The sequence below is a fragment of the Chiloscyllium punctatum genome, chromosome 29, assembly GCF_047496795.1.
Source record: "Chiloscyllium punctatum isolate Juve2018m chromosome 29, sChiPun1.3, whole genome shotgun sequence".
Taxonomy (NCBI): Eukaryota; Metazoa; Chordata; class Chondrichthyes; order Orectolobiformes; family Hemiscylliidae; genus Chiloscyllium; species Chiloscyllium punctatum.
This window is the reverse complement of record NC_092767.1, coordinates 63,766,723-63,781,486: the sequence shown is the minus strand read 5'-3', so window position 1 is coordinate 63,781,486 and position 14,764 is coordinate 63,766,723. Positions and strand designations below refer to the sequence as shown.

Below are 14,764 nucleotides of genomic sequence, written 5' to 3'. Positions count from 1 at the left end.
GGCCCAACAAGTCCACACCGACCCGCCGAAGCGCAACCCACCCATACCCCTACATCTACCCCTTACCTAACACTACGGGCAATTTAACATGGCCAATTCACCTGACCTGCACATCTTTGGACTGTGGGAGGAAACCGGAGCACCCGGAGGAAACCCACGCAGACACTGGGAGAACGTGCAAACTCCACACAGACAGTTGCCTGAGGCGGGAATTGAACCCGGGTCTCTGGCGCTGTGAGGCAGCAGTGCTAACCACTGTGCCACCGTGCCGCCCACTGCACTTATCTTTGCAGCACTCCACTTATTGCAATATGCTGATTCAAATATGATTTATTTCTCTACTTTCTTGCCATCTGCCTGTTAACCTATCCACAATTCACAAATTATATTGATATGTTGCCCACAAGCCTATTAACCCTAATTTGGAGTAATAATTATTTACTTGTTATAGTTCAGGCTCTTTCCAATGGTTTTTAATACTTGTTTAATAGATACCATCACCACATCTTCTTAGGTCAGTTGGTTGGTTGGCAGGTTTGCAATGCAGAGTGATGCCAACAGTGTAGGTTCAGTTCCTGCGCCAGCTGAGGTTATCGTGAAATACTCTCCTTCTCAACCTCTAAACCACTATCAGTCATCCCTATTTTCTGAGGGAGCTGCCCAATAGTCTGATGACTTTACCTTTTACCTCTTCCTTGTAAAAGACAAAAAAAAACCACACAATTGAAATAGTTAAAATGACTTGGTCAGATTTATTTACAGGCTATATAGTAAGTAGAACCAGTTAGACGTAGCAAGATACCAAAACAGCACACCATTGGTGTTTTCCTAATCATTCTGTTCAGAGATGTTTTTCACACCTCCAGAGCAGGTCAGACTTGAGCCCAGGCCTCATGGCGCAGAGGTGGAGACACCAACACTGTGCCCTAAGAATATGCCATTGTAAAACACTAATTGTATTATCAGTTTACAAAGAGATAATATGTCTGCTTGAGAATGCTTTTAAAGTCTTGTAAGCAATGGAAATTCTTGAAAAAGTTGTAGTTTGTTGATTTAAAGCATGCTGTTGCTGGATATGAAAGTTTTAGTTCAGATCCCTTGCAAAAATTCAAAGCTAGAAACAGCAATGTGGCTTACAGCATGGGAAGTGTAACATCACTGTTGTTTCCTGTAAGTGAACAAATAGACTGACGATCAAACAGATCTTGTGGGTGTGGGGGAGTAGGCAGAATTGCTAGCAGGGCCTGTTTTGACTGAGTTAAAATTATTTTCATGAAGCACCTGTGTTGAGTGGAAGCATACTACAAATAAAACTTTGGACATAATATATGTAATTGACCATATACATACTCATTTTAACTTCCCTTAATTTATAAATGAGGTATCTAAATAGTGGCAGACTATTAAAAAACACTTGTTTTTCTTGCACCATGCTGGCAAACTACTTTTTCTAACAAATGTAACATATGCTTCTGCAGCTGTAAGCTTTGATTTAGTAAGAGAGTTTGTTGATCAAGGATCCTCTGCACCTCTCGATTTGTTTCTTCCACGGCTGCACTGATTTTCTTTTGCTCTACCAGCATTGATTCCATTAGTCTTATACGCTTCTTGTGCAAGTCAGCGTTTGATGTTTTCCTTTTTTTAGTTGGTTGTGATTCATATCTGCAATGATAAAACAGAGATGCAAAGTACTTATCTGTAAATTATATATTGAATTAAAGGTTCATTATGTAATTAATAACTGTTTGCTCATGTATTCCAAGCTGATGCCATCAAACTAATCATCTTGGCAGATACCTTTTTTTAAAAAACTTCTTCGGGGGTGTGGACATCACTGACTGTGCTAATATTTGTTGTCCATTCCTAATTGCCCTTGAAATGAATGGCTTGTTAGACTGTTTCAGAGGCAGTTGAGAGCAACAACATTGCCATGGGTCTGGAGTGACAAGTATGTGAGACTGGGCAAGGACAGCGGATTTCCTTTCCTAAAAGGACATTAGTGAATCAGATCAATCTTTACAACAATAGCCAGTGTTTACATGTTCACAATTAATCTGTCTTTAAATTCCAAGGTTTTTTTAAATTTGTATTCGCAATCGAGAAATTAAAACCTTCAATAACTCTTAAAAATTGACCCCAATCATTCCTAACCAGACTAGTGAATAATCACTAGTAGATAACAGGTTTATAGCATAAACAAGAATTTAACAATTCAAAAATATAGAAGTTTTAGCAGAGCAGTTAAACTACTGTAATTAATTATAATACCTAAAATTTAAATCCCATCCTCTGTAATTCTAAACCCACTCTCTCACAAAGACAAACAATGCAGTTAAGGGATAATAAATGTGGTGTAAGTAACCACCTCACTGAAACAGACTCCACAATCTGTAACATCACTGGCATATTGGATTATAGCTTGGTTTCTGACAACACAGATGCATGGAGATAACTTCCAGTAGGCTCTGAGGCATGTGCATTTAATTCTTATGACTGAGAATCTCAAAGGCGGCATGGTGGCTCAGTGGTTAGCACTGTTGCTTCAGTGTCAGGGACTCGGTTTCAATTCCACCCTCAGGCGACTGTCAGTGTGGAGTTTGCACATTCTCCCTGTATCTGCATGGGTTTTCTCTGGGTGTTCTGGTTTCCTCCCACAGTCCGAAGATGTGCACACTTGATGGATTGACTGTGGGAGGTGCAGAGTAACTGGGATAAGGTATGGGGTTGGGTCTGGGTGAGATGCATTATGAAATCATAGCAATGGAAGAGAACTTCAATAAAAATACCTCAACCAATTTTGAATTCCTGGTCCTCTATTACTTAGGTGGGCATCATTTAAAAATTACTTGTGATTTACAGGATGAAATGGTTGACTCTGAGCTGGGTAACTGGTAATTCATTTCAGGGACCTAGATTCAAATCCAACCCACCTTGGAATAAACATCTTCGCTGGCCGGAGAAAGTGAGTTTTGCAGCTGAATTCAAATTCTCAGTATTTAGTTTTTCCCTAATAATGTGAGAACTGCCAGGAATCTCCCACACCATCACATCACAGCATAGACAATGAAAGATGTGCATAGTGAGGCTTATTGTCATCATACAGACTGACCAGTCAGGGAGTTGAAGGTTATTTTGGGGGTAAAGGTTCCCAGCAGGAATGATAGTTGTGGCCAGGAAAAGGCATGATCTTATTTAATGCTGAAGCAAGGTGGAGAGACCAAATAATCTGAGACTACTAATTCTATTGATGATCTTGTCAGGATATACCTCTTCTTGTTGCCATTTTTCTTTCTCTGCCAAAAAAAACGCTATGTTCAAATATTTTTGAAGATCAGTATTAGAGAAAAAATAAATACCAAAAGCTTGAGTTCAGCTGCAAAACTCACTTTCTCCAGCAAGCAGAGTAAAAATAAATTGAATAAAATTTACTCCATAGAGCTTGTTCCACTCTACAGTGCCTCAATATAATTGTGGTTCTGATGGTATTTACATTATACACTCCATATCAGGCATCCAACCCAAGGGCAAAATATTTCAAACTGGGTATTACAGGAAGTGCAAACAGAATTTAATTTAACTCTGTACACCATAATCCGCTCTGAGCTACCTCAAAGATAATTTGAACACTTCTAATATTCCTCTTGTCACCACTGTAATTGCTGCTGGCCTTTCATTTCCTATCATTCCCATATAAATGGATAGTTATCAGATATCCAACAGTCTGCTCAACGTATTTACTGTTGCGTTTTTTTAGGGACCACGATGGTTCCAAACCCCCCAAAAAAAGGCAGTCGCAATTATTGTTGAGGTCAGTTCTGTGGAGGAAGACGACCTTGTAATAGACTCTGCTGTCTTCAGCCTTGTCCTCTTTTATCTTCTTGAATGGGCTTTGATCCCTGCTGAGCCCTCCTGTAGGCCAGTCAGGAGATCTCTAGCTGTCATTTGGCAGTTAGGAATTCAAATGCAATGTTAGCATTCATTTCAAAAGGGTTACAATAGTCCTCCAGAGCAGAGACATACTGCTGAGGCTGTATAAGGGTTTGGTCAGACCACCTTTGGAATATTGTGAGCAACTTGGGCCCTGTCTCTTGAGGAAGGATGTGTTGACTTTGGAGGAGATCCAGACGATGTTGACAAGAATGATCTTGGTGATGAAGGGCTTGTCATATGAGCAGCGGTCGAGGACTCTGGGTCTATGCTTGATGGAGTTCAGAGGATAAGGAGCGATCTCATTGAAATACTGAGGGGCCTTGATAGAGTGGAAAGGGAGAAGATGTTTCCACTACTAGGAGAGACTAGTACCCGAGGGCACAGCCTCAGAGTGAAGGGTTGACCCATTAGAATTGAGATAAGGAGGAATTTCCTCAATTAGAAGGTGGTAAATCTGTAGAACTCATTGCTGCAGCAGGCTATGGAGGCTAAGTCATTGAGTGAATTTAAGGCAGAGATAGGTTCTTCCTTGGTAAGGGAATCAAAGAGGACTGGAAAATGGAGTTGAGAAACATCAGCCATGATTGGTGGGTCAAATTCTGTTCCAATGACTTATGATTTTGCTGAGTAGTATAACCCTCTTATGCTACTCAGCAGCAATCCTGCTACATCAAAGGCATTTGATTAATCATTCAACACAGTCCTAGAAATCTGAATGCATGTGAGACAAACCATCTCACCTTCCCATGTTAGGCTACAGTGTTAGAAGAAATAAAGGAGAGGTATGGTTTCACCGGATGATGGTTGTCGACAACAAAGGGAGAAATTTAGCTTTACAATTTCTTCTTTAACACTACAAATTAGTAGTATAAAAATATCATACCATGAAAAATTGGAAAAGTGCCTCAAGCTCTGTGAGGCTGCTGTTTCACTGATGTAAGTGAAAAATGGCTGAGATCCAATTTTAGATCACTTCAAAGAACAGCCAGTACACGTATTTCTCTATCCCCCTCATCTAAGGTTTAAATGCCATATCTGAATTGTAAATTTTAAATATTTTTCATTAAATCCTTGTATCAGAATAAAATTATAAATAGATTGAAGATGACAAGACTGAAGGCGGAAGGGAATTATCCATTTTGTAAAACCAGGCAAAGCAAAATAATTAAACAAAAAGGTTATGGAAGACAGTTTGAAGAATTACTAGTTTCCTGTTAGAAATCATGAACTCATAGGGAAGAGTTAAATGAACACAGACTTGATTAAATATTCATGAAGGATTTAGAGAAATTGGGTTTGACCTGGAGTAAGAGAGAGACACAAACTGGTCTATACAGAGTCCAGACCATAATTGTGAATGTCTGATAGAATGGAGAAAAATGGCCTCCCATATTCCTGTTTTTATGTACCAGGTTTAAACATTTTTTCACTCTAATATTAATTCACTTACCAGATTCAGTTTAATTTTACTTCTCTTGAGTGGAGTAAATAGTATTGCTAAATTTGGTAACTTCACACATTCAATAAAACACTCCTTAAATTATTGATCAAATTTGCAATGCATTTTCATTTCATGAACAATATTAATGATATGAGAGCTTCAAGAGGACTGTTAAAACAGGCATAAGTGTAAATTTTATTCATGATAGGAAGGTGCCAGTGTTGGGCTGGGGTGGACGGAGTTAAAAATCACAACGCCAGGTTATAGTCCAACAGGTGTATTTGGAGGTACAAACTTTCATAGTGCTGCTCCTTTGTCAGGTAGCTAGTTCGGGGCCTGCTCCACTAACTACTTGATGAAGGAGCAGCTCTCCAAAAGCTAGTGCTTCCAAATAAACCTGTTGGACTATAACCTGGTGTTGTGTGATTTTTGACTTTGTAAATTTTTGCTAATTGCATGAGGCTTATTATGAATACATGGAGATGAATCATAAAAGTGTGCACGTTATTTGAGAGAATTTTGTCAGCTGGCTATTAGGAGTTGGGAATTTAGGAATACTGGCATTAAACAACATTGATTCAGAGAATTTCCATTTAGGAATTAAGTTTAGTCCCCCAATTTTGACAGTTGGATTGGTTTCCATTCACAAATCACTTGTCAGCTTGCTTTGCAAAATTCTCCAGAGGAAGCGAGAAACATGGATGAAGAGTGTGTTAGGAGAAATTAACAATCAGAAGTATATTAGTAAATTTTAAGATTGCTATTTATTCTGCTGAACACAATCAAATTTTATTACTAGTTTAATCAAATGCAAATAATGGACGGCATGTTGACTCAGTGGTTAGCGCTGCTGCCTCACAGTGCCAGGGACCCGGGTTTTATTTGATGTGCAAACTCCACACTGTCTGTAGAGTTTGCACATGCTCCCCAAGTCTGCGTGGGTTTCCTCTAGGTGCTCTGGTTTCCTCCCACAATCCAAAGATGTGTAGGTTAGGTGATTTGGCCATGCTACATTGCCCATAATGTTCAAGGATGTGTAGGTTAGGTGCATTAGACAGGGGTGAATGTAGGGGAATGGGACCGCATGGGTTATTCTTCAAAGGTTGGTGTGGACCTACTGGGCCTAATGGCCTGTTTCCACACTATAGGGATTCTATGATTCAATGAAATAATGTTTGCCAAGCAGAGTTCTTTCGCAACAATTGAATTTGCAAGTGATCAGTTATCATTCAGGGTCCACAGATAATAGTTGAGAGTAAAGCCCAGGAGACCCAAGTTACCTTACTTTGGATTTAGCCGGTAATACACTATATTTGTCTCACCTGAGTTGCGAAGAATGAAAACTGGATGAATTGTCCACGAGGTCGGACTCACAAGAACTTCCCTCTGATATCAAGACGTCATCAGATATGTTTGGAAGTGAAGCTGGTTTTTGTGGGGATGAAGGAGCTTCTGATTTGGAAACTGAAGGAATCTGTAGTACACTGTCAGATATATTGATTTCATCCTGTCCTGGGAACTGAGTAAGCATCCTGTGGATAGCTTCATAATATGGCCAGTATGAAGATGAGGCAACATTTCCACATGTAGCTTTGAGTTTTCTAATTGAAAGATGAGATGTTAATTTGAAACCGCTATAACTCTGAGGAGGCGAACAAGTTTAGAACCATACTTGCATTATATTATAATCGATTAATACATCACGATTGGAAGGTGAAAACGTAATTGATTTAAAGGTTGAGAGAAAGTAAAACCAATCTCTACCTGAGAAAGAAGATTTCAGAAGGAATTGCACAATGGAAACTAGTTGTAAATGTTAATGAATTTGAAGTAGAATTTTATCATTTTATAGCTGTAGAAAAAAAATTGCCATTTCTGATTCAAGATATATATTTGACATGTCTTGAAATCTCCAATAAATGTTATCCATGACATTTTTGCATGATATGTAGAGGTAAAGAACATATCCTGCAATAAGTACCTGGTCAGAATAATTTTGACCTGTCATAAAATAAGTATCTTTGCTTATATTATAGAGTCGCTTGGATATATTTGATTTCTCAAAGTTAGAGTACACTGAGTCAGGAGTCCCAAACCTACATCGTGTTAGGAACATAAGCTGGATGTTAATTCTGGCTGATTGGCTGCATACTGGTCAGAGGGTACTCTCACCGTCCAATTAAGGACAGTGGGCAAACTCTTGGAGAGCATGAAAACTGAAGAAGTCATCACCTGCAGTTACAAGAAACAGAGTTAGAGGTGATTTCATCTCTATAGGTTGACTTGTGGATAAGCAAGCAGAACGGTGCCAAATGACACCTTGGAGAGCTGCCCTCACCCTTTCCTAAATAGGTCTGCTGCAGGATGGGCTGCCTCCAATCAATTAATGTCCTTCTGACACAGCAGAAAACCTGAAGGCCAAATGGAAAATTCCAGGTGACCTCTGTAAAATGGCCTGAATTGATCTAAGTTCTTATGGATAGCTATCTATTCCATGATCAGCCCGACCTTCCCAAAAATAACTTCAGATGGGATTGTGGCATTCAACTGGCCCCATGAAATTAACTACCCACTCTCCTGTATTGACATCTGAAAATCCTCCTTAAGTCAGTCATTGCAAAATGTACAATTAATTTATGATCTATGTTGCGATCCCTATGGGCATTTAAAAAGAAATTAATTACCCAGCAACCAATGAAAATAGCTAAATGATAAAGATTTCCTATTTTAGGCTTTTTAATTCAACTAACAAACTGAAATCAGTTCTGGGGAAGGATCACCAGACCCGCAACGTTAACTCTAATTTCTCTTCACAGATGCTGCCAGACTTAGAGCTTTTCCAGCAACTTGTGTTTTTGAAATCAAAATCAGCATTCATTGTATATTACTTGTTAGGCAATTAATTCACCAAACTAAAGAAAAAGGTTTTTTAATATGAACAAACTAATTCAATTGAGACATAGAATCCCTAGAGTGTGGAAACAGGCCACTAGACTTAACAAGTCAACATCGACCTTCCGAAGAGTAACCCACCCAAACCCTTTCTCCTACCCTATTACACTACATTTACCCTGACTAATGCACTTTGCCTACACATCACTGAACACTATGGGCAATTTAGCATGGCTAATTCATCTGGCCTGCACATCTCTGGACTGTGGGAGGAAACTGGAGCACCCGGAGGAAACCCACGCCAACACAGGGAGAATGTGTAAACTCCACACAGACAGTCGCCCAAGATTGAAATCGAAGCCGGGTCCCTGGTGCTGTGAGGCAGCAGTGCTAACCACTGAGCCACCGTGCAGCCCTTTTGTCTTATAATTTCCTGCCTTGTACACTGCACCTCTGACAGGTTTGTACTATTTCAAGAGCAAGTCCAAAATTACTCCTAGCTCTCACTAGGCTATCTTCACTCTGCCACACTTGGTCAAAGCTTCCAGTGCCCTTTGAAAGTCTTGGCACTCAGCCTGCATACCTCAGATCTGACTTTAAGCAGCAAAGCTCACCTCTGTGTGTCCTTTTTCTTAAATCTCCAAACATGTTGATTCTGTCCCCTTTGGATCAGAAAACATGTCTGCACAATTATTCTGTTTGGTTTGCAACACAAAACAGTCCTCTGCTTTTCAAACAGTATCAGCGTTGCATTTCCCACAGTAGTATGTATTTTGTCTTTTTACGATATTTTTAAAAAACTACCCTACATGTGAGAATTGTCACTTGATTTTAATAGGTTTCTGTTTGTTTCTTTCCCATGGCAACCAGATCACGAGTACATCTCTGGGCAGAGGCTTATCGGTATACTCTCACCATCCTCCTTTCTTGAACTTTGTTTTCCCCTTAAGTTAAAGAGGACATTTTAAATCATAACCATTTTCTGAAGCCTACCATTCATAACAGTTGTTAGCATTTGCCAAGATCCAGTTACTCAGAAGGTACTGACTTTCTTAATTGTTTTCCTACTGTTACGTTCCCAGATGGAGTTATTATTGGACAAGTCAGATCTTGCACTGAAATTTGACTTGATAGATCATATTTTGTTTTTATTTAGGTTTAATGAGGTGATCTTTCACTGAAACATGAGTGTGCAATATTGTAGATGTGTTTTATAAATAAAATAATTATACAAACAAACAAAGAAGAAAACAAATGAACCAAACTATTGATATGTTTAGAATATAAATTTTACAGAATTCAAAATATAATTTCAAAATAATCATTCTCCAGTACTGTCACCAGAGAGAATCTCCTTATTTTATGCCTCTGTGTGCTTAATTTAATTCTCCCAGTCAGGAGAATCTTTTAGGTTCTTCATTTTAGTTTATACTTTGTCCACTTCAAATAACCTCTTTGGGGTTTATCCTTACACTTATGATCTGAAACTATTACTACACTCCTTACTCTGCATAATGTATATCTACACTGTCATCATCATTTCTTGTGAAGAACTGCTTTACACATCCATCTTCAGCAAAGAACACTGTGGAGATGCCCCAACCCGAAACTAAAACTGAAAGGTTTCTCTCTGTTTCCCCCGAACTTCAAAAAAAAGTCCAGAAGCCTCCATCAGAAAACCTGATGTACTACAATGTGTACTCTATCCCCTCAAATTTTCCCAATGTAAACAAAAACCCATTAGTTCTTGAAAACTAATCCGTTTCAAAGTGTTTGGAAAAAAAACTAACTACAGAAATACTTACAAATTAATAAATAAACCCCTTGAGACAGAGACACACAAAACCTGATATGTCACCAGTTTAAAATTCAAATATTCAAACTCAAATAAATAATAAAAACAAGCATATCATGCGCTTTGCATTACACTACTACAGAAAATTTAGAGTACCATTGAACAGTAAAGGTTAAATGCAAAGACATTTTGAAATTTGTGGATTGCTATTTGCTATCCTTACCTAGTAAAAGAACAAAAGGAGATGTCATATAATCCTCCAAAGTACATGAAATTACTATATTAAGACTATAGCTAAAAAGGCTGTTTTTAAATCAGACGCGTATGGAAGAGGTATGCACCTCTATCTTCATTGTATAAATAATTCAAATAATGGTCATTAAAGCCTTTTTAACTGGTGTATAGGGAACTCTAATGAAAATTAACCCTCTGAGAATTAGAGGCTCACTCTGGCCTTGGGATGTTACAGAATGATTAAACTATTAACACAAAAGGAGGCCACTTTAGTCCATTCTACACAACAGTGCAAGCTGTGTATCAGAGCTGACTTATTGCAATCCCATTTGCCTGGCCAATTCCACAGATGAGTATTTTCTTCAAATGCTTAGTTCTAGCTTAAATACTGTAATTAACAAGCTTGTATGACCTCTAAGTAATGTATTTGTCAGGGGTGTGATGAAATTCTGTCCACATGTCTGTGTGAGTGCAGTTTCAACAATATTTCAAAAGCTGAGCATTGTCCAGGATGAAGTAACTGCTTGATCGGCATCCCAGTTTCAACACTCATCCTCCACTGTTGGCACACATTGTAGAGGATCAACTTGCCAAATCACCACAAGTTTTCAATTTCACAAACTGTAATACCTAGAAAATAAAGGTAGCAGGCTCATGCGAACATAACTACCTCCAAGATCCCCTCCGAGTCAGACACCATCCTGATGTGAAACTAGCTCCAACACTAGAATTGAATGCCTTCTTAACCATCGGAATGGGTTAGAAGGCAGGGTGCCATATAATCAGATGGGTAGAGGCACATCGGTGTGCTAGTGCATAGCTTCTATAAGAGGCTTCTGCGCACTACCTCAGAGGTGCGCACAGTGACAGAGGGAACGTTTGTTTGCCACCCTCCACTGTTTGGCATTTGATTGATGTGAAATGCTTATTTTACAATATCAACATTCTGTATTTTGTCAGAATTGTTATGGCACCGAAGGATCCATTGAGTTAATGATTGCTCTAGGTAAAGCAATCTAATCAGTTCCGTTGCACCACTCTAGCCCCCTACACCTGCAGTTTGTTTTGTTCAAGTGCCCATTGGTTTTCTTTGAGTTAATTGATAGCTTCGCTTTCCACCATTCTTGTTGGCAGATAATTCCAGGATACACAGACCAAGCCTAAGGAGCTTAATTTAATAGCAAATTGCAGTGAAGTAATTTGTGTTGTTTTCTTCTTGCCTCCTTACCTCAATAGATAGGTCACTAAACGTAGGGGATAAGATTTTGTTTGTTTCTGTTCCCACACTTATATTGAAACAGTCAGAAAAGATTGATATTCCCTGAATTGCCCATTGACTGCTCTTGACATCCAATTCAAGGCCATTGGGCTGTCTTTCAAAGCTGGAGCACCTCCAGTTCTGAAGGAGCAGCAGTCTGCCGTTTTTGAGCCAGAGAAGTTGCTTCCATCATTAGGCACCAGCAGCAACTTTTAAAACTTTTCAATCAAAAACATGACTGCCGCTGCTGGGTAACCATCCTGGAGGATCAGATGGGTGAAGAGAACCCATTAATGTTGTTCCCAATCCATTTGGGCAGCTACCTCAAGGCCACTGGCCTACTGCCAACTCTGCAAGAGTCGTACAGGGTGATAATTGTTCTCTGACAACTGAATGGGCCGTTGATGTATTCGTAATTGGCACTCGGGTAGTCCTTCAGCTTGCAATTGGTCTCTGAGGGAAATGACTTAGGGTGGGCTGGTGCTGGTGTGTTGTCTGGATGTACAGATCCTTACACCTGCTTACCTCCAGCAGTACTTCCCTCACTGTGGAGTGAAATTTCTGACGGGACGGTCAGATAGTATCAAAGCTTAAGAAACACAATATTTCCATTTGGTAGTCAATCAATGAGCTGCTTGATTCAATAGATTACCGGTTAAAAATTTGACAAATCAAGTTAGGGAACATAAAGAACCTTTGAATCCAGTGAGTACTGAAGATGCATTTGACTAAAACATGTGTTTATAGTCTGTATATTTAAATCTGCATTATGGATCCTTGATTTAAGCCACAGTCTGTGGCTGAATGTCTTCTCAACTCTTGCATTATGTTGCAAAGTTTTGGAGATGCTTTAACATAAAAGGAGCTCTCGTTATTTTGCGGAGAGATTGATTATTTATAGCATTAATGAACTTACAACATAAATAAAAAAAATATGAACTTCAGATAAAGAAGTTGAGGTTTAATCATATTTTACAATGCATATGTAATGCTTACCTGTATTGAAAGGTCAAATTAGTAACTTTGGTTCTGATTTGGTCCTTATCACGACTTATCCCAGTAGCTTCAAAAAATTCTTCAGCTATTTTTTCATACACTTTTGCATTTCTCTTGGCTGTTCGGAGGTCTGATAAATATTCATTCCATATACGTATCAGAGCACTTGTTTCAACCTCGGTCCAGTTACTTGATCTCTTTGGTTTCTCAATCTGAGCAGCTGAATTGCTGCTGCCACTGTTACAAGCTGCCATTTTGGAAATACATCAACATATCGTGAGAGGAAGGTTTAAACATCTTATCTCTGAGAGCTCATGACTGATGACTAATTGAAAACCTTTTAGATTCTGGCAAGCTTTTCTAAAACCTTTTTAGAAAACATTCAAAAGGTTTTAGATAAAAGGGTTGGTGATGGATGACTAACACAAGTTCTTTCAAGTGAAAGCGTTTGAATGAAAGCTTCTAGAATACTACCGTCTGTCAAGGATGCAGGATTTTGGCATTCTGTACTGTATTTAAATACTTAAAGCTTTTTGAGCTGGTGCCTGTTAGCTCTTGCAGTAAAGTGGCTGTTGCCAAGGTAACATTGTATCAGTAATGGTCTAGCTGATGATGCTAGTTTGCCTAAAAGCTTTTAATTGGCTCTCTCTATGTATTGAGGGTTGCTCTTTAATTCTAAAAGCTCTCAGTTGAAACCTCTGAATTAACCATCTGTCGGAAGTGTTAATTAATGTGATTAAGAACTGAAAGCCTGAAATAGATTTATTCTATGTGACTAGCTGCATTGTCCTCCCTTTCAGTCATTGTCAACAGAAAACACTGTAATTTAGCTTCACAAAATGCTATTCTCATGTACTTCCGTATTTGAAATGTTGGTTGAATTTTACAACATATGGTTCCTCCATGCACCATGTATCTGACATAACTGCAGTACAATTTATTCATTTTTGATCTTGAATATGACTAAGCCTGTTACTTTTGGGTGCCTCTGACAAATGGGATTTCCTGACAAAAAATTCTGCAAAAGATCCTTTATTCTAATAGTCCGTGACACAAATGTGGCTTAGCAAAGTCATGAAATGCAGCAAAAGAATTAAAGTCCTCAGTATATAGTGCCTAAAAGCAACTGCTATTCTCTTCTGGCAGCTAAAATGTGCAGTTAACGTTTGCACTTATAAATTGTTGGAAAGAAAACTTTGCTTTACAATCGTGCAATGAGCATTGATGTGACTCAGAAGCTTGCTTCTAATCCAAGTACTTTGGAAGAAATCTTGTGAGAGTAAGATCACCTCGAGGGGGGCATCTTATTGAACTTGAGCTTGACACTGCATGGAGAATAACTCCATTGCATTGTTAAGCTAATGTAAAGAGTACTCAGAGTCCATTGAATCTTGTAGGTACTTTATAAACTGAAAAAGCCTTGAGAGGTTACTTCCCCTGTTCATGCTTTCAGTACTCTTAAAATTGTTCTAATTGAGAGCTGAAAGTGTGTATTCAGATTTCTCTTTTGGCTGGAAGAGTGATACTTTATAACTCACTCACTTTAGCTGCAGATCACTAATAAGCTACTGATTTCAGCACTACTACGGCTTTAAAATTTTTTGCTGTAACTGCAAGCTTTCTGCAATAATTGGTCTTGCATTATTAAAAACAAAGCATAAGATGCAGATGGTTTCACATTGCTGAATCAAGCAGATGTTAATGAATTTACAACTAGGCTGCCAATATAATAAGAAATAATTTCAGTAATAAATAATGTTGCAGCATTTATTACAAATGATAGATTAACAATTATGCAGTTATTTAAAGATTGAACGTACAAACCTAAAAGTTAAAAGTAGGTGGAGGCCATTCAGCTCCTTGAGTCTGCTCCACCATTCATAACTGATCTAATTGTAGCCTAGGCTCCCCTTTCCCATCAAGTGAGCATTACCCGGAGAAAGTCAGCACTACAGATGCTGGAGATCAAAGTCAAAAAGTATGATGCTGGAAAAGCACAGCCGGTCAGGCAGCATCCGAGGAGCAGGAGACTCAATATTTCGAGCATAAGTTCTTCATTATTCCACACTTTTTGACTCTGCACCCCTGTTACCACTTGACTCCCTGCAGTTAAAAATCTATCAACTTCTGCCTTAAAATAAATGTCAGTGACCTGGCCTTCGCTGTTCTGAGAAAGAAACTTCTACAGACTCATGACCCTTGAAAGAAAAAATTCCTG

General features: G+C 38.8%; 2 protein-coding genes across 13 annotated transcripts in view; one reads left to right on the top strand and one right to left on the bottom strand.

Annotated features, from left to right (window-relative positions):
- Window positions 1-14,764, top strand: part of LOC140454477 (ryanodine receptor 1-like) — a 400,334-nt gene that overhangs the window by 193,359 nt on the left and 192,211 nt on the right. The gene's annotated exons all lie outside the window — the stretch shown is intronic.
- LOC140454479 (myb/SANT-like DNA-binding domain-containing protein 1) lies at window positions 724-13,033 on the bottom strand. Its single transcript, XM_072549258.1, has 3 exons — window positions 12,547-13,033; window positions 6,694-6,972; window positions 724-1,662 (listed from the first exon to the last, which is right to left on the bottom strand). The coding sequence occupies exons 1-3, from the start codon at window positions 12,798-12,800 to the stop codon at window positions 1,404-1,406; spliced, it is 792 nt and encodes a 263-aa protein (XP_072405359.1). The 5' UTR covers window positions 12,801-13,033; the 3' UTR covers window positions 724-1,403.

Excerpts from the sequence above, each read along its gene's own strand:
- LOC140454479 (XM_072549258.1), bottom strand. The coding sequence starts at position 12,800 with ATGGCAGCTTGTAACAGTGGCAGCAGCAATTCAGCTGCTCAGATTGAG. Across the intron at positions 6,973-12,546 it reads AATTTGACCTTTCAATACAG|AAAACTCAAAGCTACATGTG; the intron begins GTAAGCATTACA and ends TCTTTCAATTAG. Across the intron at positions 1,663-6,693 it reads TTTCATTCTTCGCAACTCAG|ATATGAATCACAACCAACTA; the intron begins GTGAGACAAATA and ends TTATCATTGCAG.